Genomic DNA, 26,311 nt, shown 5'->3' on the forward strand with positions numbered 1-26,311 from the left:
ACTGTCATTTTAAGCATCTGCAAAATACACACCAGGTACAGTTGTATGCTCCAAGAATCACTGCGTGACAGTGATAGGATGTAACTGATCAGTTGTACAAGTGATTCACGTGATATCAATCAGATGTATCACAACATACAAGTAGCATCCTTGTGCGCTTTAATATTTCCCAGGAGTATGAGGTTGTAGTGCTCGAATCTTCTCGAAGTATCGAGTCGACATACATTGTATTACTTGCTTCATTAATGATACCATTGTAAATAGCATGGAAAATGCACTATATAAATGTATTCCATTTTTTCATCATCATTATTATAATTATTATTATCATTATTATCATCATTATCATCATCATCATCATCAGTAATATTATCATTATTGGAATTAATATCTCCCGATGCAAATCACCCTCAGCAAAACTCCCGATGAAACTAAACAATCAGCCTTCTTAGAGTGCAACCCCCGACGATCTTACCATCTTCTTGCATTTCCTTTCACTCCGACGCTGGGCCTGTACTTCCTATAACGCTCGTTCACCGCCATCAATTGCAGCGACCTCTGCAGGTCGATGGCCGCAAGGAACTGTTGCCGTGAGAACGAGATGGAGAGGGCTGAGGTGAGGATGTCCAGCACCACCTGGGGCTTGCTGTAGTCCAGCTGGTCAGACTTGTCGAAGGTCAGCCGCGCTGTCGTGGTCACCGGCTCCACCACTGGAAATGATTTGATATGATTTGAAGATGATCAATTTGTCACTTTTGATAACTACATCAGATCTGATGTTAATCCAAAATTGCAATTTTGCAGAGCAAATGAACAGTACACTTGTAAGTTTTACACTTGTTTCATTTGTGCTAAGAATGTAAAACCTTGTAAATTTAGTGTCTGAGTGTGTTATCAAGACTTACACCATGAAGAGAGAGAAAAAAAAATATCAAAACACATTTTACATTTGTTGTTTCATTTCTAAATTTTAACAAATGATAACCAGCATTTATTACCACATCCCAAAGTACACATGCCAGGTACACTGTAGTATTCAGGCCTGTTTTAATGACAGGGCTGACTATAAACTGATAACTAAAATGATAAATATCTGCAGTTGTATCATCAACTCAATGATGTACTATGTACCTGCATGTGGTAGGAGGTACAGTGTATAGTCATTCTCACGACAAATTAAACTGTATACTTCAGAGCCTTTTGCGAGACTACAATGTATATATTGAAGTATATCAAATGAATGGAAATTTTATGTCAAAAGTTCTAGAAATCTTAACAACATTTCACCAGGACACAGAACAACACCTAGAAATGTTGGTTGATATACACGTTGAGAAAAGCAGAGACTGTGTTCTGTTCTGGTACATAATACGTAACTACAAGAAATAAACAGTAGGGCCTAAAGATCTCCAATTCATGTGTACTGTACATGATTTCATCTTGTACAATTATTGTACTTTTCCGTTATTGGTTTTTCATAGAAACATTTTTATTTTTTTAAAAAACCAATATTAGTAGAACACATCAGTGAAAGTTTGAGGAAAACTGGACAATCTATTCAAAAGTTACGAATATTTTAAGTATCTGCGCAGTCACTGCTGGAAGAGAAGACTACTACAGTGTATGATGTCACATGCGTACAACTGTATAAGGAAAATAAAAAGAGAATTTCACAAAACTTTACTTTTTGAATAAAGTGCACATTTCTTCAACTTGCTATCGATGTATGTTAAGGGTAATATTATTCCCCCTGCCTTCTGAAAGAGAGAAGTCGAGTGTTCTTTTGTTATGCGAGAAAAGTGAAAATATGTTGAACTTTCTCTATTCTTTCTTTATATCGTTGTACTCATGTGTCATCACAAGCTATAGTAGTCTTCTCATCCAGCCTTGAGTGAGCAGAAACTTCAAAAATTCATAACTTTTGAACGGATAGTCCGATTTTGCTCAAACTCTCACTGGTGTGTTCTACTAATATTGATGCATTTACTCAACCCACATGTCTATGAAGGTGAACTTGTCCTTTAAGAGTGCAATGCTCTGCCTTTACTGTGTGTGGTCTTATACGTAATGCAGCACATGATACAATCAAATGTTTATCTCATATTCCTTGAATACTGGTATAATTCATACAGTCTGTAGTACTATACAGCACTTACAGTGCATTTACACCTCACAAGCTGGTGTTATGATGTTTGTACATGAATAAATTTGAAATTCCCCACAGTATGAGATATCAATAATCTCCTAATTTGAGAACAGCATTACACATAAATCCTGTAATTCCTCTAAACCCAGTATCATTGCATTGACAGAGAAATTGAAACATCCTAATAACAATCTCTTCTCTGCAGACATATTTCATTTGCACTAAAAGAGAGAGAGGAAAAAATATATATAATGTGGTTGAAAATAATCATTTCCAGCATGACAGTGCTTCATCAAGTTCATCTTTTCATCAAACTCATTTCCCCATGATCAAACTAATCATTTCTCAAGGTCTGGCTTACGTGGTAAGATTAGGATGCGGTTTGATGTGAGCCTCCACTAATAAACATGTCACCATGCTTTCATGGGAACACGAAAGAATGTGTCAAAGTTGCTAGTTGCACAGGCTGATGATTGTTGGCACTCTAAAATCTAAGCTCTTGTCAAAATCCATTTTAGAAATTTAATTTTGATTTGATATTGCCAGAAGAGTAAAATACAAGTGTAGGTTGTGGCTCCATGCACTGCCTGATCGAAAGCATGGTGCAATGTAAGAAAAACGTTTGCTTCATACTGTAAAAGCGGATATTTTCGCGCGGCTAATTTTTCGCGCTTGGCCAGGTAAGAAGAGTTTCGTGTGTTTTTAATTCCGCGGAATCAAGACATTACGCACAGGAACATATGGCAAGCAAAAATATTCGCGTGCTTTTATTTTCGCGCTAGTTTCTGGTTGCGCGAAATGCGCGAAAATTTCAACACCGCAAAAATTTCCACTTTTACAGTAATCCTGTTAACCCGTTGAGGACGAGTCCCGAGTATACTCAGGTAGGAGTCTATGGGAAGTGCGTGTTGTAGCAGTATTAGCCTGTCCTCAACGGGTTAACTGTACACGTTTGTGAGGTGTCATATTTTTCTATTGCAATTTGCAAAATGCATATTTAATGCTAGCGCAGATTTGAACCCTATAGTACATTGCATCAATCCATACCTCACCTGCATTTGGAAATGGCGCATCCCTTGACAATATGCATCATTGATGTGCACTGTCATGTTCATTCCATTATCGCTAATTAATATTCACATACACTGTACGTCAGACGTGTAGTATGGTACATGTACATTGTGCAACTTACAAATGGCAAAAAAGCAAATAAACAAAACAACTTTTAACACTATGCTACTAATCTGAGACAGCCACACTGTTCCATCATTCTATTCCTTTTCTGGAACATACATGTAAGGATGTCTTACTGATGACTCCAACGTATGGAGCAGGAGAACTAAACATTAAACAGTACACGGAGCATTTCACCCATACGTGAAACTACAATAGTGTGCTCACCAAAGTCAAAAGGTTGACCCTTGACCTCATGACCCAATATGGAGCTTCTGAGGATCTCCCTCCATTCTCCCGAGGCCACGTAACGAGAGACTGGATCCGACACCGATGTGTTCCAGTAGGCAGAGAAACCAATGGCTTCCATCAGCTGGGGAATAAAAAAAAAAAAAAATGCAGTTTCAGATACAGTGCACATGAGGTGAGTCAGTGGACATTTGCAGTCTTGCGGATACTTGTATAATACATACACACAAATTGTGGTATTATCACTATTCAACTTCATTTCTATTCTCAGAGTGGTGATCAAAAGTTACAATGAAACACTGTCATGTTCCCAATATACACTGTTAAGCTATCTTGTTACCAAGATACAGTAGTTCACTCTGATAACAATGAGAAACTGGAAAGTATTCTTTATATTCAATAAGAACACAAAACCAAACAAAAAACTAAACACACAACAAAATGGACCAACTGTTTGATAGGAAGGCATAAAATAAAAGTTCCTTTTTATTTTTTTTATCAGAATTTGAAATATGACAAGGAACATCTCACAGTTTTGTATTTCCAGATTTTTTTATCTTTCTAAATTTTGCAACTCTTCAATCACCTAGATACATACAGTTATATGTAAGTACAGTGTATACCCTTTCCACATTTTTGCATAACATACATATTTTTTTGCTTCATTGATGGGTTTAGAAGATAATAACTGCCGTCTTTCCAGGATATACTTCTACACGTAGCTTGCAAAAATATAACTGGCAATGTACATACTGACTGTCTCACTTCGGCTGTTTTCTGCCAAAAGGATTGTGATCTGTTTCCACGAGGAAGAAAGGATGCTTTTTTCCCCCTCCTCCTCCTCCCTGCTTCTTTACTTAGCAGTGACAGAGAAGACAGATGATGTGCCAACATCAGTATTTTTTTTTTTTTTAATCTTAAAAGAGGAGAGATTGTTGCTTTTTGCTGTGACAGGGACAGAATGAGGCGGTCAAGAGTCGACACTTGTGAGGCAAAAGCGGGGATGGTCCCTGAGGACCTCAAGAAAGGAAGAGGTGGCATTCCTCCCGGCAGCACAAGGCTGGGGTGATGCCTTCATCCTAACTCACCTTTCTCATGATGGTTGCCGTGGCGTCCATCTGGGCTGGCTCCCATTCTTCATCTGTGGTCTGAGGAGAAGGGGGGGGGGGGGGGGGGAGGGAGAGAAAGAGTAAGAGATGTATACAATGCCATGAATATTCTTGCTAATCTTTAACACCATAACCATGGTGCTCAGCATCTCATACAGTGCACACCACAATGCACAATGCCAGCTCCCTTGTACACATTTTGTTACATGTAGTTTTTGATACAGGGAAGAAAATGTCTTCATTACTGATACAACCGTGTACAAATGCATGCCATATCTTTGTGAGCAATATGTGACATTTTGTGGAAGCTACAAGCACCTTTGAATGTTCTTTACAAATAAATGGCACTAAATACATGCTGTTCATCACCATCATCATAATCATCATAATACCTTTTGTGGATATATTTTGCAAATCTGGACAACTACTAGTATATGACAGCTTTGGTAGAAAAGTGGTAGAAATCAAGAGAACAAAAGCTAATGAATACAAAGTTTGAGTACTACCACTATTCAAGAGGCAAAGATGGTAATTTTTCACCTTGGAGATGAAGCACATTGCATTTGTAAAAAATGAAACAATATTGTGGTGTGTTGCTGATTTTGAGATAATCAGACAACTCACAAAATTCACAAAAATAGCAGCCACCACGCGGTATAAATATGTATTAAAAGGCAATGACATACACAGCATTTTAAACTAAAATCAGAAGACATGAAATTTGGAAATTCTGATTCTTTTTCTACTGAATAGTCCCTTTTATACCACATTTAATCTACCAATATATAGTGGCTGGGGTCGTTTTTATGAGCTTGTGCATGTACCATTAGTGAGCAGAACTCTGCTTTTCACTAGCAAAAGCGATGCCATCATGAAATATAGTGTATCACGAGAGTTCATGGATTGTACTTCTTTTGTTTGTTTGTGTGTCTAGCAGAATAGTTTTGGCCACAGAAAGGGTCAAAAACCTTGAATAAAAGAACAATTTTTATACTGTATGTTTTTTTCTTTATTCAACCATGCTATTACGGAAAAATCCAACTACAATCCTGTCAAAACGTAATTTTTTTCTCCGCCCTCTCCATCCCTCTCCCTTCTCTCCTTTGCCCTTCTCATCTCTCTCTCTCTCTCTCTCTCTCTCTCTCTCTTTCCTCCAAGCATGCACATCGTATTTTTAAAGCACACAGACTATTAACCTAACAACAACAAAATTCTACCAAGACTTGTTATATATTTCATCCTATTGCCTTGCAAAGACACACACACACACACACACACACACACACACACACACACACACTCAAAGAGTGTTCCATTCATAATGAGTAAAAGAAAACAACAGAAGAAGAAAAACATACAATGTAGTTTGCATCTAATACATGTACAATTTATACCTAGACGTGCTATATATCTCATCCTATTGCCTTGCAAAGACATACACATAAACACAAACTCTCTCTCAAAGAGAGTATTCCATTCATAATGAGTAAAAGAAAACAACAGAAGAAGAAAAACATACAATGTAGTTTGCATATGACACGTGTGCCTAGACGTACAATCTCATCCTATTGCCTTGCAAAGACATACACATAAACACACACTCTCTCTCAAAGAGAGTATTCCATTCATAATGAGTAAAAGAAAACAGAAGAACAAAAACATACAATGTAGTTTGCATCATTCCTTTATACTGCAGCTTCTACCACTGTGCTTGGTAATGACAGAGCACTGGATTGATAATGCAGGAAGTGTGCGCAGTGTTTGTGCAATGCTCGAGAGACTTCCTAACGTATTTTCCGGACGTACTCACCAGGGCCGACAGGCGATGGAGCGCCACACCGAATGCAAACGGCCTGCCCGGGTAGGTGCTGCAGTCCTCGTATCGTATGTGCACATTGGAGACGTTGACCTGGAGGAGGGTTGGGATGTGAACAAAGCATCACCTTTGCTTCACAGAAATTCAACACCACATGTGTGTAAAGTACCCTAGCATGTTCACACCGCACAAATGTTTCACGCTGTCCGCAACGTCATTCCTTGCCATAGGTGAATATCTCAATTCATACTTTTTTTTTTTCGATGAGATTATGTATATTTGTTTATAAATCCCATGAAATTATGCATTTAATATTTGTAGATGGAAGTGCATCTACATTGATCTTTTTTTTTCTAAATATAGAAACAATAGTGGCTTCAAGTTGACTACTGTATAATGCCAAATATTTCACGAGGTTTTTACTTTCGCGAATTTTGTGAGTGGTTGCTATTCACTACATTTTCTCTGTTCAGTACAGGACTACACGATCGTGAATTTAACCACTCGTGAAATCGTCGTGAAGTCCCGATTCATGAAAATTTAGAATTGCTATTATATAATTATATGACATGTACAGTATCAACTTCATGTTAGAAGATATATAACTAAGCCATTCAGGAATGGTGATAGCACAAATCAAATTCTTTGCAGGTTGTGCAAATAATTTTAAGCATTTGATTATAGTCACAAGCATCATATCCAGTTTTGCTGTGTTTCTTGAAGAAATTCTGGCAATAAAACTTCAGGACAGATTTTTTTTTCTCTCTCTCTCTTTCTTGATTCTAATGTCTCATGCCACTTTGCAAGACAAAGTTTGATGTCTTGTTGTCCAGAAAAATTTCAGGTGTCTGTAAACACTCTCATCTACACTGCCACCATGATACCTGTAAGATGCTAAACATTTTGCCTACAGGTATCGGGTATGCCACATAATAACTCTACATGGGAATATGTTACAGTACACTGTCAAAGGATTAATAGGCCACTCATATACAGAAACAAGAAACTGAGATAATTTTTTTTAATCAAATCTAGTTCACAATTCTATTTTCATATCATATAAACATACATATAGATACAATATTGAATATTTGCTAGTCTAATTTTTCACGAATCAGGACTTCCCAACAATTTTGCGGGTGGGTAAATTTGCGATTGTGGAGTATTGTAGAGAAAGTGTTGGGATCAAAGTTAATATTTTTGAGTATCTTTAAATTTGCAAATGGCACCGGACTAGCGAAATTTGCGAAAAATAAAAACCTCTCAAAATATATTTGGCATATACAGTATTAGGTGATTTCAGTGAGAGTTTGGGCAAATAACTCTGGGATCAACTTTTATGTTCCTCTTCTTGGTCTTTTCTTCTTTATTTGTTTTATCGAGAGAGGAAAATAACCCAGGAAGGTCAGAATTAGAAATGTGGCTGAGGACAAGAAAAAGAAACATTGAATTTTTTTTTAAACATAGCAACTGTATAATATCCTATATGAAGCTTATTGAAAATTAATGCATTTTTGGAGCCATTATACACAGCAAATCATGCATAGATCATAGAATATACTGCTTATATTCAGCCATGTTCCACAGCCACATATATATACAGCCCTCTAGTGGGTATAGATGAGATATATGGCCTCTAATGGCTTCTATCAATCTCACAGTCATCTGTATCTGTGGCAGTAATGGTTTCTGCTGCAATTTGCCACACGCATGATCCATTTTGCGCTGGTGCCTGGTGCTAGCTCTTATGCACAAAATCTATTACATGGCATCCACCTCTCCTACCCAGAAAAACATACACAAACATAAAGAAAAAACAAACAAACAGGCAAACAAATAAATAAATGAAACTGCCCATGCAGCACTGGTTTATGTACTGTACACATATTGTGCTACTTTGCAAATGTATTCAACTTTATGACTGTTGATAATTTTCTTTTGTTTTGTCTGTCTGAAGACAGATTTTTTTTTTTTTTTTTTCAGTTGACACAATTTCACTGCAAATCTCATACTGGAAAAAGATTATAGATGGGACTGGTTTATATACAAATTCATTGAATGCACAAAATCAGAAAGAAATTTACATATAATCTAATAATTTGAGAGAGAAAGAGGATTACCAAAAAGAATACGTTGTATGTTTATCGACAAAAAAGGCTTTTGAAAAATGTTTTTCAAGTGAAACAAACTACATTGTATAGGAGAAATATGGAGCTGAATTGGGTAAATAGGATGAGATTATCATTAATTTGATCACTCTTCTTCTCCCCCAACTCCTTTTTCAATATGTCATCATTTCCTTCATTATTCTAATAGATTTCAGGGAACCATTTCAAATCACTATGAGTATGACAACAGAATACTCTGACAATTTAACCCATTCCATACTGAATTCTGAAATGCCCATAGACTTTGATACGCAGGCCACCAGATTCCCGTACGGAAAAGGTTAAAGGTCCTGTTTACTTTTATGAGCAGTGATTTAAAAAGTTTTCACGAGATCACATTTGATTCATATGTGTATGTCTGTTGTATCACAAAACATCCATCCTACCAAATAAAAGTTTTTGCAATAAAGCCTTTTAAGGAGATATCAGTATTTTTCTCAATAAACCATAACTGTAGACAGGTGAGAATGGAAACATTTTTATCATTAGTACCTATTGTTTACATTTTGTGTATTTACACGTAACAATATTTAACATCGATAATACGAATTCAAATTTTTGCAGTGGTTGTTTCTATCCCTATCTCACATTCTAGAACTATTTTAAAGCACTAATGCTTGGCTTTTGTTTCTTTGACAAATGGTAAATTATGCCTGTAACACCTGCTTGTATTTCACACTTATAGGGTGATACAGTTTATGAAGAATATAGATGACCTGGGATCACATGCTCGTCGATGCCAAGACTCTGACATGTTTATGACATGTCAAGATGAATACTAAAGTGTGGGAAGTGCACATGTATACGACATATACATGTATACCAGCAAAAAAATTGTGAAGGCGACAAAATTACAATTTTAGACAGAGGCCTTATGTTGCACATCTCATATGTCCTACAGACTTTCAACAAAAGTTATCATAGGACAGCAATTGATAGTTTGGCATCTGTCACATGTGGAAATCTAGGGTAGTGCATTCATATCAAAGTGCTATTTTGGTGTCATCCAATTTCGATGATTGCTTGAAGCCACTGTGCAGTTGATTGAACGCCAAAGAGTCTGATGTGTCCTGCGCAATCACTGATAGTGGAATTGCGTCACAACTTGTCAGCTGTTGGCTCAAGTCACTAAACCTTTTTTTTTTTTCCGGGATCCACAATGTCTCGACACTGAAACACTTGCTTTGAGAGCTAGAAATTTGATCAGAATTATAAAGAAGCTGTCAAACATCATATGTGACTGTGCACCTCAAAACGAACATAAAGTCGCACACACTGATTTTGCGTGAGGACTGAAAATAAGTGAAATGGGTCAACCTAGCCGAACTTGACTTTTTCATATTTTCTGAAAGAACGGGTCTTCTTTTACATTATGCTAAAATTTGGTATCATAAAACGGGCAGGAAAGTGTGTTTTTTAAGCAGTTTTTCTCGAACATTTTTGGTGGAATAGTGTGATTAGGTGTGTCTTTAGAATCCCCTTTTCATTTCTGAAAAACCTTGTCCACACTCTTCACTTTCAACTCTAATAACTTTTGAAAGGATAGTGCTACTGCTTTGAAAGTTGGCATTAATTATGGACAGAATGTGTTAATGAGGCATGCCTAATTTCAGTTTAATCTAATAATCCCTTCATTGTTGTTACTCTGGTGGTTTACTTCCTGTTTTTTGTCCCATTCATCGCACAGCCAGCACGGTTTGGTAAAGATTAAGCGCTTGAATAGACACTGTACTTCAGAGCCTCTTTTCTCAGTTCACACTTTTCCTGAGTTTGTGCTTTCTTTCCAATATTTAGATAGGTTAGGAGAGTCCATTTGATTTGAGTTATACATCATTTTAAAGCTTAAAGTCTGCTCTATCAGAATATGGTCTTAACTAAAAATTCATGCCTGGCGACTTTTTGTTTGTTTTGAGGTGCAGGGTCACATATGTGAATACAAGATACCTCTGCTCACAGTGCTATTAAAGTAAATATTTGTGACTCATATTTTCTTGAGATATGATTAGTATTCAGCTTGTGATATTGCAGTCAAGTATGCAGAGAAACTGTATCTGATTCCACATTTGCTTGGTATACTTTCGACCAATGAATACATATCTATACAGGCTCGACACTAACTTTATTTTTCGGTGGCCCGATGGGGCCACCAAAATCATCAATTTAAAATTTTTGGTGGCCCGAGAGAAAAATTTGGTGGCCCGAAAAAAAAAAAACATTGATAAAAGTCCATTTTTTAAAAATAAGTTGCACACTCACTGCATGCATTTATGCATTCCCAGCGCAAAAAGTTACGAATTTATTGACGCACTTTTCAAAAAATTTTGGTGGCCCGAGGTGGGCCACCAAATTTGCCCTTTTCTGAAATTTGGTGGCCCGACTTTCATTTTTGGTGGCCCCGGGCCACCGGGCCACCGTTAGTGTCGAGCCCTGCTATATGTATATGTCGCTTGAAGGATAGCTATACATGTACATGTACAATGTATGTTAGTCAACAGATACACCTGTAGATATGAAATACAATGTATGGGATATCACAGAGCGATTGCAATTCAACAAGGCACTTCACAAAAATAGCCAGCCATCAAATGTGGCATAAGAATAAGATGTAACTACACGTACCATAAGCAGTATATTTTCGTTGAAGTCCTACATACTCATGTGGGGGGTTCACAGCCATGTCATGTACAATTTACATCAAACACACACTATGCTTCAGTGATGAATTGGCCATCATGAAAACATCTGCAGACCACACTTTCTCATGTCAAATTAGTCACTGATGTAGTTCACAGAACAGCTTTTGGCATACACAGTGGGGGTGGGGGTGGGGTAGAATAAAATAACAGATCAAAACATGACACCATCTCATGCAAGAAGAAGAAGGATCCAACTCTATCATCTTTCTCTCCAGATATTCTCTGGCTTAGTTTCCTTGGTGATAATAGGTACCAGTATTTTTTATTTTTTATTCATTTTTATGAGAAGAATGGGTGAATATGAGGGATATCATTCATATCACACCTAATCAATTCCTATCAAAATATCTTGGTGACTTTTCCTCATCAACAAAATTTAAAGATAGCACGGATGGGAATTCATTTTCTTTTTTTTAATTCCCTTTTTACATGGCTATCAGAAACAAACACACACTGGCATCATTCAATATCATCATATTCACTGGCCTATTGAAGGAGATTGCATCTCAATAACACAGGATCTAGGTATAATGTACCTTTATGACTTTTATATCTGGTCTCTTTCAGGTTTGGATCAAATTTAATCTAATCACCGTAATCTGAATGTAGATGTAGAATTCATTCTGCTATCCAACTTCAATTTTGATTTGTTACATATACATTTGAATGTCCTTCTTTGCATCAATATTTAGCACCATTGCCATCAATTATTTTACCATATCTTATCAAATCTCATCATAATCATCTCCATCATCATCTTTGTCATCATCACCTTCATCATCATCACTTTCATCATCATCATCATCACTATCATCATCACTATCATCACCACCACCATCATCACTGACATCATCATCATCATCATCATCACCTTAATCCCCATCACCATGGTATCGCTGCAGCACAAAAATATAGATTGCATCTGAGGTGAGGGGGAAAAAAGAGACAGGACCGCATTCATTGATCATATCATGTCTCACCTGTATATTGTTGATGATGGCTGCAGTGAGCTTTTCTGTGAAGGACATATCATGGTCTCCAGAATCTGTAGACATTACAGAAAATGAAATGAAATTCATTCAATTCAATTCAATACTCAATTCAATTCATTTCATTTCACATAGATCTCTTAAAAATGCACCAACATAGACGTAAATTGTATGTAAACACGGAAGTATACAAAAAACAAAACACAAACAGTCCATGTACAAGGACAATTACACATACAGTAAAATATAAATACAACTAGAAATGTCGCTATGGCAACTGGTATGCCTCCGCCATAATGCATGATTCTCCTAATAGGTCTACATACACTTTTTGTAGTACATGTGGACAATGTGTGATTACATTTTCACAAAATTGGCAAAATATTAAAATTACAAGTTTGTCACAAATGTGTAGAATGTTCACCTTCCTTGACCTAGCTTTAATTGGATGAATAGGAGAGCATGTATTTGGGATTTAAGGACTTTAACTTGACTTTGACCCATTCATACGTTCATGCATTGAGTAATTTTCAAGGTGTGGAGAAAAGGTGCAATTTCTGTTACCACTTTCATCTGGCCTTTGACCTTAAAATTCATAAGATAATCACTGTCAGGCAAAACATGCATAAATATGTAGTACTTTTCAAGATAACTTGAGCCACTTTTGAGATATGGAGGAAAAAATTAGTTCAGCACCTTCACTTGATCTTTGACCTTTTGACCTTTGAGGCAAAAACAAAAGGAAAAAAAAAATTCTGGAGAATCTCTATAGGTTATACATGCATACACCAAGTGTAAAAAAAAAAAAAAATCCTGCTGGCATTGCATAAACATGAGGGAAATGTAGTACAATTTTGAAGTGTTGCCCTTGACCTTTGACCCCTGACCTTTGACCCCATGAACCCCAAATTCTCTAGATAATCACTGCCGGTCAGTACATGTATACTATGTTTCATGAAGATACCTTGAACAATTTCTAAGGTACAGAGAAAAAAGGTGAAGTTTCTATATTTTTACTTGACCTTTTGACCTTTGACCTTTGACCTCATGACCCAAACTTTCACCAGAGAATCTTAATTGGGTAATACATATACACTAAGTTTCAAGAAAATGTCTTCAGGCATTGCACAGATATGGTGGAAATAATAAAATTGTATGTATTTGACCTTGACCTTCTGACCTTTGACCTTGAGCTTGTGCACCCAAAAGTTGACAGGCACAACTTCACCCCCTAATATATCTACATGCCAAGTTTCATTAGGATTCCTCAAAAGGTTTTGATAGTTACCCTGTCCACAAAATTTATTACGGACGGACAACTCAAAAACATAATGCCTCCGGCACCACTTCGTGGCGGAGGCATAATAAAAACAGTAAGAACTGCAGCAGATGTGAGGGAATGACAAAATGAGAAATATTATAAGGAGAGATAGTACAGACAAATGGCGCAAAGGGGTGGGGGTGGGAATACTGTTTCCCATCACCCAAATGTGTAGACAGAAATATGCCCACAACAATGCAAACAGTTTCTGTTTTTTCTTGGGGGGGGGGGGGGGAGAGGGGTGAGAACATTAGCTTTACAACCATATCTAGAACACCATGAACCAGAAGAAGATTGGCATCACATTGAAAATAGAGACTAAAATTCATGGTCATCTGCCTTCTACTGTCCTATGCAGCTTGTAACTGAATCTCTCTAAACTGTCAGTATATAAAGTTGGTTTGTTGAGGACAGTGCGAGAATCTGCTCGTCCACTGAAATGTGAACTTCCAAAAATACCGGTAGGCGGTGTGATCAATAAAGTCTTTATAGAACTTCCTTGATCTATATTTTTGGCCACAGACACACAGATGCTAGCACTATATAAAACTGCATTGCTGTGGCCACTAAGAAGCAGGTAAACATGGCTATCATATCAACACCAGACACCACACTTTTAGATCTAGATCGATTCTTACTCACTTCTGTGTACAACCACCCTCCTTGAGAACTGTTGATGTACATTACCAGTGTGAATTAGAAAAACACCAATATCAATGATAATGACAACCATCACAACAACATCAACAACTGCAGCAGAACTGTTGGCATTGTACAAATAGGAATTATCTTGGTTCTCACTAGGTAAAAGTACAAAGTTGTAGCACAAATACTGGCAGTTAAATTGAGCGATCTAAACATTTTGTATAAACAATAGATACTCCTTGTCATCATCAGCATCATCATCACATTTATCATTATATTTATTAAAAAAAGAGAAGTATTGGCAATGAACAATCTTTGGCTGCATTCTAGTTTGTTGCTGTTGTTTGTTTGCAATGACTACAAGAGACACTCATAAATGATTACATAGTAATTGGTATTTGGGTGGTAGACACCACATATTCTTTCTACAGTATGTGTTTGGCACTGGACGTTTCAGCAAGCATGTACTTGCCGTTCTCAAGGTTCTTCATTAAAATTTGTTCCTTCGTGTCCTTGCTATACTTAAAACAACAGCAGCTATGGTGGATTTACAGCCCTGGATCCAAGGAGCTTTTATTTACAATACGTACAAACTGTATGTGCATGAAACTACAGTAACATGGGGGAGGTGGGGGGGGGGGGGAGGTGGGGGTATCTCAAACAGAAGTGAGCTTTGATACTGTACAGTAACCCTGAATTTTAATTCACTGAGCAATTAAATATCACCTTCATGTGAGTAAGAAAACCCTCAAATAAACAGGCACAAAACAGGAAGAGGCCAGCAGCACAAAAATGAAAACAACAACAACAATAACAACAACAACAACAACCAACCAAAGAAACAAACAAACAAACAACGAAACCTAAACCTGAAATGAAGGTTTAACCTATTTGGGGAGCTCTGATTAAAAGGTTAAAACAGTACAAGAACATCCATACAATCAGTGCCAATGATGGGATGATGATGATGATGACGATGATGATATACTAATGATGAAAACTATAAAAATGATGTATCTATTCTCATAATAGTAATTGAACGCATAATACATAATATGCACTTGAATAATGACAAAATGATGAATAACAAAAGCACCCTCATTACAATGTTTTTATGATGCCAAGGGAAGGTCACCCAGGATTGATGCTCCTATGTCTACAAAGACTTTGCCAATATCAAATATCTCTGGCATTTGTTTGGTACTTATTCATTTAATACTTGGTATGCATCTTTGGTCGAAATGGAAATATTGGGTACAGACATTTTGTCTATGCTGAAAGGATATAATTAAGGGTGTTCAGCTACATGTATGAATAGCTAAATCATCAACCAAAATCATAATAAGATTGGTATTTTTTGTGCACATTGTGAGGTGATGACATCACGGCCTCCGCAAATTTGTGCGTGAGGTTGTGACTACCATCATTAGTTGATGGAAACATGTGAAACTTTTTCTGAAAAAAAAATCCTACAACTGCCTTGAATTTCTTGTCCCTTTTAGACAAAACTTCCATCATTTTATTCATCTGATTTTACTCTTTTCGTTAAAATCTTTAACAAGATGTGGAAACGCAGAGTTAGTCCAGTGCCTCTAGATACAACAGTACTCCCATTTGGGCTGTTTGTCCGCATAAAGAGTCTGGACTGATATTTGATTCATGAGTCTACTGCAGGGCTGCCAAATCTCATGCACTCAGTGTGAGATTTATGCAATTCACTCAATTCTAATAATGGTCTCTGAAAAACATAATCTCATGCTGAACTCCAAAATAAAAAGTAAGAGAAAAAACCCCAATAAAACACGCCAAACCAATGTCTCCAAAATCCCTGATAATCTGAACAATTGATATACAGCAGCCCGAATTTTTGAGATTTTTCTGCAGGTGCACCCTCTCTATTATGTGAGTCATGACTAGAGTATGTGCCAGATTGCACCATTCAAAATGTAAAATTGGCAAAGTTTCCTCAGTGAGGGGATTCTCTCCCCCCCCCCCCCTTTGCTCCCTCGCAGTGTCTCACCCCAAGCTCTTACTCATCATATATGGTTCACATTTATTATGGGCAGATGGAGAAAGCTATGATTATTCTAAACCCATATGCCTCCTCTACTCTGAATTTCACTTAATACCATTTTTCATAACTTTTTCTCAAATTATCATCAAACAAAAATGCATGATCACGCAAAGTATGCTGCTGAATTCATTTGGTTGACCCATATGAGAGCGTGCATATTTCTGAAGGAATAACAGAAGTCAATGATCTTTAAATAAAGCATATATAATATCTATGCTGAGCTCGTGCTGTTAGATGGATATATGTGACCCGCGACAACGGTTTCAGGCAAAAGTCGGGCATTTTGAAAATTCATTTTCTCACTGAATCACATTGCCCATTTCCTAAGCTTTGCATTGATATAAAACACTTGTATTCTTCGGCACCATAAGTGGGCATAGAAAGCGAAATAAAATGCACTTTTTAAGTTGTTAGCCAGACAAAATTGCGAGAAAACGGGCTTTGAAGATTCACCTCTTACTCAAAGACAATGTCCGAGCGGCGATGCGAGGTGAGAATCACCCATCCGTACGATGGTGCCAATCGATGTGAAGCTCCGCCTCTAGCAACCACATCGCCTTCTGATTGGCTCACTGAGAGAGTCAAATTTCCCGGGCACCCTTCCTCGGAGCTCAGCGTATGGAGCCGAAAAACAATGCGGTTCGCTCTGGTTCGTTTTACCAGTACGTCTTTCAAGATGGCGGATACGATAATTGCACGTATGGTGTACATGTGTATGGCGCACGCATTACGCAATGGCGACATCCACACGCCATGATCTGGTCCATGTAACAGGAGCGGGTGGCGAATCCACACATTTACAAATCGCGTTTTCATTGTTGTTGATTTGACTTTATCATTGGCGACCCTTTTGAAGGCAGAAAAATGCCAGAGCTGGCAAGGGTCACGCTTCCTTTTTGATTTGTTTTTACAAGCCGTGCATATGTTGCCTTGATCGGTGGTGTTGATTATATCAAAACAAACAAACAAACACGTACGACTCGTTAGTTTGGTGCGATCTTGATGTGTAGTATTTCAATATAAGAGGTTACATGTGACCTCTCCTTTCCTCTCATCATCCTTCCCTTGAGTCAGTCTGCTGTCACAATTTTTACTACATGTACAAGTAGACTTTTTTTTCTTTTTACACGATTATGTCGTGCTACATGATTTTTTGTTTCACTTCCGTTGTCGAACATTGCGGAAGAATAGTTTGGAAAGAAAGCCAAACGAAGAGCACGCACTACAGAGCGAGCGTATAAACCACTATAACAAGAACAATGGAGCATGTACATTGTAATCATGCACGCGTGGACAAAGCATTCCCAAAACGCTGCAACTGGTGTCTCCGAAAGCCGAATTATGTAAATGTGTGCGACGCACCAGCCAATCGCATGCGAGACCCTGCGCCGTAGCAACGCTGGGGATATTGGCGCGGCGTTCGAAAGAAGCTCGAAACTGACGAGTGCGATTCAACATAGGGTGCTTAAAATTCCATTTTCGATAGGAAAGACGTAGTCTTATGCTATGAAATTTAGTGTAGATGTAGAAAACATATCAAAGATTCGATTTCTGCAAAAAACCCAAATCGACAAAAATTATGGTAAAAATCTTTGTGCCCCGCCTAGGAGGGAATTTGCTCTTGCGACTTTTGCCTGAAACCGTTGTCGCGGGTCACATATTATTCTCGAATTTCATCCGCCTGAAAGCTCTCTTATTTTAGGCTTCAGAGAGGTTCAGACAATTGTTACGACCAAAATCACTCTGAGAATGATCGCACAAAAGGAAACAATCAACTGATGTTCAGGCGGTTTATTAACAGTGATATTGTGGGTACAGACTGGTAATCGGTTTCACATCAGTACAATAATGATCAATAGAAACAGTTATAAATCGGTAATAGAATCACTTACACGTATTAAATAATCCTTTGAAAGTGTCCAAATACGATGTTCGATGCACAGACGAATGATCCTTGACGCACCGATGAATGATTCCTGCGACGTAAATCCAGAGGCACAGGTTACAATAGTCCGCGTTATAGATCCGGGGTAAAATCCACGATATACGTCCACGGCGAAACGTGCAGAGTCCAAATGTTGTGACGACCACGTCCAGTTGATGCGTTGAATGATGATTCACTTAATATTGTCCAGCTAGGAATCCAGCCCGTCACAGCTTTTCCGTAGCAATGTCCATTGACATAAAAATGGTGTCTATCCCCAATGAAGGCAAATTAATTATCTGCAGGCAAAATGTCTCCCAGGCTTTATCTCCACAAACATAACAGGTCAGCAGGTAACACAGGACTGACTATAACAAGTCGCTTCAGAGCCAGAAGTGACGTAACTCTCAGAGCAGAGGTGTTGGGTACTCTGCCTACTGCAGAATTTCTCTAGCTTATATACTATCTATTCACCCCTTCTAGCACATTCTATAACTCTCTCCAACCTACTAGCCAGTCTAAGTTCCAGGAAACCTGGATGACTCACTGCCTAACTATGTACAAAACATCACTGCCAAGAATAACTACCAATCACATTGGGCTACAGGGACAGTGCCTCACTCAGCCAAATATGTTAGCACTTCCCAGAACTTTCTGGAATGGGTGAAATCATTCTAGATTGAGTGAGCTATAATGTATTTCCTGCTACATGCATGTACTGTATAGCTACATTGTATACCACCTAGAAAATTCTCCACTTATCTGGTCAGCCTGTATGTACTATATAATCTATACCACATAGAATGTTCTCCATTAATCTGGTCAACCTGTGTACATACACATTAAAACAACCATGCATACAGTACATCATACATGTACATAACTACTAGTGTGTACATTTGTGACACCATCCCCCATGGGAAAAAGAAAGCCTTGCTGTAGCAAGGGTTTCTTTTACCTTCACAATTTCTCATTGTTATTTACAATGAATGTGAGGTAAAGTCCAAGTCAAGCAACAATAATCACATACTATCACATGCCTTTTGGATAGCTGTATTAATTCCATGTTCTCTTTCCATGGATACTATTTACAATGATATTGCTTGGTTTCTCGGAGCTTATACAATCATATCAAACTGTTTTGCACACATTAATGAATATGCTTAACACATACACTGGAAATGATATGCGGTGAAAACTTTTCACCTTTGATACTCTCTTCATGTTACACTCTTGACAGAGCGTCGGCAATTACATTGTTTTTGCCTGCCACATGTTTGATTTTGAGTGCATATGGCTGCGTCATCATGCTCCATCTGAACAACCTGTTGTTCTTCATTTTGAACCGGTCTAAAAAGACCAAGGGGTTGTGGTCAGTATAGACCGTGATCTCCCCTTTGCTATTTGTCAAGTACACTTCGTATTGCTGGAGGGCAAGGATGAGACTGAGAGCCTCCTTCTCAATTGTGGAGTACTTCTTCTGGTACGTGTTCAATTTTTTGGAGAAGTAGCTAACTGGTCGTTCAGTGCCTTCTTCATCTTCTGGGAGCAAAACCGCTCCCACTCCTACATCGCTAGCATCTATTGCCACCTTGAATGGCTTTGAGAAGTCAGGAGCTGCCAAAACAGGCTCATTAGCAAGGACTGCCTTTAGTTTCTCGAAGGCTCTTTGACACTCATCAGTCCAGGTGTACTTTGCCTTGCCCTTCAGCAGGTTTGTTAGGGGGGTGACTACAGTGCTGAAATTCGGTACAAATTTCCTGTAGAAACCAGCCATGCCCAGAAATCTGAGCAACTCCTTCTTGGATTGGGGGATGGGAAAGCCTAGTATAGCCTCTACCTTGGCTTCTCTTGGCAATACTTGTCCCTGACCGACTACATGCCCGAGATACACCACTTTGGCCTTTGCAAATTCACTCTTTGCCAGATTAATCACCAATCCGGCCTCCTTGAGTCGATCAAAAAGTTGCCGCAAGTGTGTAATGTGCTCCTCCCACGTGTCACTATACACTAATATGTCATCAATGTATACGACACAGTTGTCAAGTCCGGCAATGATTTGGTTTGTCAGCCGTTGGAAGGTGGCTGGAGCATTTTTCATGCCGAATGGCATTACTTTGCATTGGAACAAGCCATCTGGTGTAGCAAAGGCAGAAATCTCTCTGGCTTTGTCGGTCAAGGGCACTTGCCAGTATCCCTTTAGAAGGTCTATTTTACTGACATACGCAGAATTTCCGACCCTGTCAATGCAGTCTTCTAGTCTGGGAATGGGGAAAGAATCTGTTTTCGTCACGGCATTCACCTTTCGGTAATCTATGCAGAATCTTTGAGACCCATCCGGTTTGGGCACCATGACGATTGGGGAGCTCCAACTGCTTTTACTCGGTTCTATTATGTCATTGTCTAGCATGTATTGAACCTCTTCCCTTACTTTTTGCAGTTTGCTCGGATTTAGTCTGTAAGGGTTTTGCTTGATAGGGTCAGCATCTCCTACATCGACATCATGTACAGCCAGAGGGGTGCAGCCTGGCTTGTCCTTACACAATTCTTCGTACTCGTGTAACAGACTAGTCACATCTTTCCTCTGATTTTCAGGTAGGTAGTTCAGTGCCTCATCTACTTTCCCTAACATCTCTGAGTTAGACAACCTGGCACTAGAGGGCTCACTTCCATTCTCATCTTGAGCTTCTCCCTCTTCATCTACTTCTTCTACTACCACCTGAGCTACGCCTACCGGCTGACTAGCCTTTCTCTCGTAGTACTCTTTCAGCATGTTTATGTGACACACCCTCTGATCTTTTCGTCTATCTGGCGTACTGATCACATAGTTCACCTCATTGAGTTTCTTTTTGACACTGTATGGGCCACTGAACTTGGCTTTCAGTGGTTCACCTTGTATGGGCAGCAGTACAAGAACTTTGTCACCTGGGTTGAAAGTTCGGGCTTTGGCATTTTTGTCTGCCTTTCTCTTCATAGAGTCTTGTGACACTTTCAAGTGTTCCCTAGCTACCTCACAAGCCTTTGAAAGCCTTTCACGAAACTTTGACACGTAGTCAAGTAGGTGGACCTCATCATCCTCAGTCATGAATTTCTCTTTGATGAGCTTCAGTGGGCCCCTAACTTCATGACCGTACACCAACTCAAATGGGCTGAAACCCGTCGACTCATTTGGGGAGTCCCTCGTTGCAAACAGCAGGAAAGGGATGCCCTTATCCCAATCCTCGGGATACTCCTCACAAAATGCCCTAATCATTGTCTTTAGGGTCTGGTGGTAGTGCTCCAACGCACCTTGGGATTGGGGATGATAAGCTGACGACTTCAGCTGCTTCACACCCAAACGATACATCACCTCTTGAAATATGCCTGACATGAAATTTGACCCTTGGTCAGACTGCACTTCCTTGGGCAACCCATACCTAGTGAAAAACTGCACTAGAGCATCTACCACAGTCTTAGCAGTGATATTTCGCAATGGAATAGCCTCTGGAAACCGTGTAGACATATCCATGATTGTCAAGAGGTACTTATGACCTGACCTAGTCCTAGGCAAAGGTCCAACACAGTCAACTAGAACCCGACTGAATGGTTCTTCAAACGCAGGTATCGGAATCATTGGCGCCGGCTTCACCGAATGCTGTGGTTTACCAGCCACCTGACATGTGTGACAAGTCTTGCAAAACTCAGCCACATCCACATTCAACCCTGGCCAATAAAAATGCCTCATGATCCGATCCTTTGTCTTTCTGACGCCTAAATGGCCGCCAACAGGTAACTCGTGAGCAATCCTCAAGATCTCACCGCGGTAACTAGGAGGGACAACAACTTGACGGACCACCGTCCAATCCTCATCAGCTGGCCTATGGGGAGGTCTCCACTTCCTCATCAAAATGCCATCTTTGACATAATAGCACTCAGGGACCTTTTCAGCCTCAGCCTCAGAACACGCCGTCTGAGACAAGCCTTTCAACTCAAGAGTCTGCCTGCTGTGCTTCAACCAAGGAAGACTTGCTAAACAGCCCATCACTGTTAGCCTCGGAGCCTAATACAGCAACCCCATCATTCAAATCCTTGAAAAAGGTTTCTGCCAACCAAACACCGGAATTCTCCTCCACATCAACAGAATCCGCATCATCTTGAACAGCTCTACGAGCCTGAGACCTAGTCACAACACAATCTGGGAAAATCCCAGGAAACTCCTCCTGCAACTGCTCAGTTTCAGCAACCACCACTGGTTTATCTGAAACAACTGGAGACGCAACCACCTTGTCCCCAGCCAAGTCATTCCCCAACAGGAAATCAATCCCTGCCATGGGCAACTCAGGAACAACTCCAACAGTCACAGGACCAGAAACTAGGTCACACTTCAAATCCACTCTATACAGTGGCACTGACATATAACTGCCATCAACAGTCTGAATCAAGACTTTTGCATTCACTGCACTATCTGGTGGAAAAGTCATACCACCATCCACCATCAATGACTGAGAGGCCCCCGTATCCCGCAGGATGACCACTGGCTTACCTGCCTCACCAGAAGTACATGGGGTCACCTCACCATCAAACAAAAAGCTATGATAGCTCTCATCCACCTGCTTCATCCTATCTTTGAATTTGGGAGATTGACTTTCAATGGCCTGTGTTTCACTGAACGGGACACTGTTTTCGGGTAGGACACTTTTTGACATGACAAATCCCAAGTCCTTCTTTGTTTTGTTTTGCAACTTCCAACACTGTGACTTTACATGCCCTGTCTTGTTACAGTGAAAACATTTGATGACATTTGCACTTGTACTGGACCCTTTGTCAGATTGAGGCTTTGGTGCCGATGAAGTGTCAGAACTCGTGCCTTTTTCAGGACCAGCATTCTTTGGATTGCTCGACTGAATTTTGTCTCTCTTATTTCCAGAGAAATTCCTGAAAGGTGGTCTGTTGTCATTTCTGTGGGTCAGCTCATACTCATCAGCCATCAAGGCTGCTTTATGGAAACTTGTCACTTTGTGATCATCCAAATGTGACCTCACACTGAAAGCAACACTCTTTTTGAATTCTTCCAAGAGAACAACCTCACGTAGGTTATCAAAGTCCTGATCCACTTTCAGGGATCTGTACCACCTATCAAACATCATTTCTTTTTCACGAGCAAACTCGACATGTGTCTGGCCTGGTCTGCGGTACGAATTTCTGAACTTGTGTCTGTACGCCTCTGGCACCAACTCATAAGCATTCAACACTGCCTTCTTGACTGTAGCATAGTCACGTGATTGCTCTTTTGAGAGAGATGAGTACACATCGGCTGCTTTGCCGACAAACACACTTTGAAGGAGCATGGGCCAAAATTCCTGTGGCCAGTTCAAACTGTCAGCCACCTTCTCAAATGACACAAAATATGCATCGACTCTGTTTTCTTCAAACTTTGGCACCAATTGAATGTTCTTGGCCAAATCAAATTCAGAGGGAGCCCTTTCATGATTTCCAACAGTCTGTGCATGAGTCAATTCCATCTCACGCAATTTCAGTTGTTGCTCCATTTCCTTTTCAATTCTCTTCATTTCTATTCTTTCCTTCATTTCTAATCTCATCTTCTCTTTCTCCATTTCCAATCTAGCAAGTTCAAGCCGTGTTTGATCAGAAATTTGAGCTTGATCTGGAGTGTCAATTTCTTCTTTGAGCTCCATGTGACCAGCTACTAAGTCAAGAATCTCTGCCTTTCTTGCACCTTGTGGAACATCAACATTCAAATGCTGTGCAATAGCAGTCAAATCACATTTGCGTAACCTTTGCAAATCTTTGAGCGACAAATCTGTCCTCTGAACAAATGCCTGAACATCCATTGTACTGATTGACATTGTCACACACAATATGCAATTGAACAATCAAATCAACTGGTATTTTGTTTGTACCAATATTCTGGATTCCGGAACGTTCCAAATTCTAAGTTTTGGCTTTAAATTCAATTCCCGGACAAGCCCCCAATTTTGTTACGACCAAAATCACTCTGAGAATGATCGCACAAAAGGAAACAATCAACTGATGTTCAGGCGGTTTATTAACAGTGATATTGTGGGTACAGACTGGTAATCGGTTTCACATCAGTACAATAATGATCAATAGAAACAGTTATAAATCGGTAATAGAATCACTTACACGTATTAAATAATCCTTTGAAAGTGTCCAAATACGATGTTCGATGCACAGACGAATGATCCTTGACGCACCGATGAATGATTCCTGCGACGTAAATCCAGAGGCACAGGTTACAATAGTCCGCGTTATAGATCCGGGGTAAAATCCACGATATACGTCCACGGCGAAACGTGCAGAGTCCAAATGTTGTGACGACCACGTCCAGTTGATGCGTTGAATGATGATTCACTTAATATTGTCCAGCTAGGAATCCAGCCCGTCACAGCTTTTCCGTAGCAATGTCCATTGACATAAAAATGGTGTCTATCCCCAATGAAGGCAAATTAATTATCTGCAGGCAAAATGTCTCCCAGGCTTTATCTCCACAAACATAACAGGTCAGCAGGTAACACAGGACTGACTATAACAAGTCGCTTCAGAGCCAGAAGTGACGTAACTCTCAGAGCAGAGGTGTTGGGTACTCTGCCTACTGCAGAATTTCTCTAGCTTATATACTATCTATTCACCCCTTCTAGCACATTCTATAACTCTCTCCAACCTACTAGCCAGTCTAAGTTCCAGGAAACCTGGATGACTCACTGCCTAACTATGTACAAAACATCACTGCCAAGAATAACTACCAATCACATTGGGCTACAGGGACAGTGCCTCACTCAGCCAAATATGTTAGCACTTCCCAGAACTTTCTGGAATGGGTGAAATCATTCTAGATTGAGTGAGCTATAATGTATTTCCTGCTACATGCATGTACTGTATAGCTACATTGTATACCACCTAGAAAATTCTCCACTTATCTGGTCAGCCTGTATGTACTATATAATCTATACCACATAGAATGTTCTCCATTAATCTGGTCAACCTGTGTACATACACATTAAAACAACCATGCATACAGTACATCATACATGTACATAACTACTAGTGTGTACATTTGTGACACAATATAAAAGGAAGATGCTGCTAGTAAATCTGAGGAAAAGCTGATGTCGGTATGAAGACATCTTATTGCAGCTGCCAGGAACAGTAAATTGGAAGTCGACTCACGTCTTCTACGAATCGAAGAGAGTGGTGAGTCACTTGCGTTGTGCATGAAGAATGAAATTTAAAGAACTCGGCACGGCTCATGAAGTAAAGCACTGGGTAACCAAAAACCAAAATATTCCTGTCTTTGGCTGTATTGTGCAGTTTATTTTGATATCACTCATTAAACTATAATAAACTTTAAACATACTTTGCATATCTGCAATCATCAATTAAATTGCCCCTTTGATTTTTTTCCCTGCTTCCACCCTCATTGCTACAAACTGTTTTAAATCTTACAGTCTGCACATAGGTACATTATTGAATGATATCCTTCTGGCATGTAGCATTATATAGGTATTCATCTTCACACAGGTTTCAGTGGAAATCCTGGTTCTGGTTACTAAAACGATTGTGTTTGTCTTTAACACAAAATAAAATGGTACACCGAAATGAGCAAAGGCAAGGTAAAGATTTTAAAAATGTTGCATTAGAGCACATTTGCCTGAATTGAGGCTATAAGATATCAAATGTTATGCATGCATGTGTGTTTATGTGTGCGTGTGTGTACTGGCATACAGTTGGTTTGAGCAATACTTGCATACACAGTCCCATAATTGCTTTGTTTCTGTCCACTGAGGATGTACACTAGAGTGAACGCTTTATATAGTCAGACTAAACCTTGTACACATTCAAATTAGAAGAGGCCCTGATGCGGGTTATTATCAACCCCATGAATATAATCTCTCAACTCCCTCTTTCACTGGCCATGTTCAAATTGTTTCCTCAAACTCCTCTATGAAACGAAGGTGATAAAGGGTAGCAATGTAAAGGATG

The 26,311-nt window shown here is 39.2% G+C and overlaps 1 protein-coding gene across 1 annotated transcript in view; it reads right to left on the minus strand.

The window, feature by feature from the left end:
* Positions 1 to 471: 471 nt before the first annotated feature.
* Positions 472 to 26,311, minus strand: part of LOC139730920 (intermembrane lipid transfer protein VPS13A-like) — a 73,311-nt gene continuing 47,471 nt past the window's right edge. Inside the window, exons 6-10 of the mRNA XM_071641805.1 lie at positions 12,338 to 12,402; positions 6,488 to 6,586; positions 4,657 to 4,716; positions 3,548 to 3,692; positions 472 to 710 (exon numbers count right to left, since the gene is read on the minus strand). Of these exons, the coding sequence (XP_071497906.1) occupies positions 472 to 710; positions 3,548 to 3,692; positions 4,657 to 4,716; positions 6,488 to 6,586; positions 12,338 to 12,402 (608 nt within the window). The remainder of the gene's footprint in view (positions 711 to 3,547; positions 3,693 to 4,656; positions 4,717 to 6,487; positions 6,587 to 12,337; positions 12,403 to 26,311) is intronic.

Source organism: Diadema antillarum, unplaced genomic scaffold, assembly GCF_040938485.1.
Source record: "Diadema antillarum isolate AM-2024a unplaced genomic scaffold, OU_Dant_1.0 scf00000022, whole genome shotgun sequence".
NCBI classification, from domain to species: domain Eukaryota; kingdom Metazoa; phylum Echinodermata; class Echinoidea; order Diadematoida; family Diadematidae; genus Diadema; species Diadema antillarum.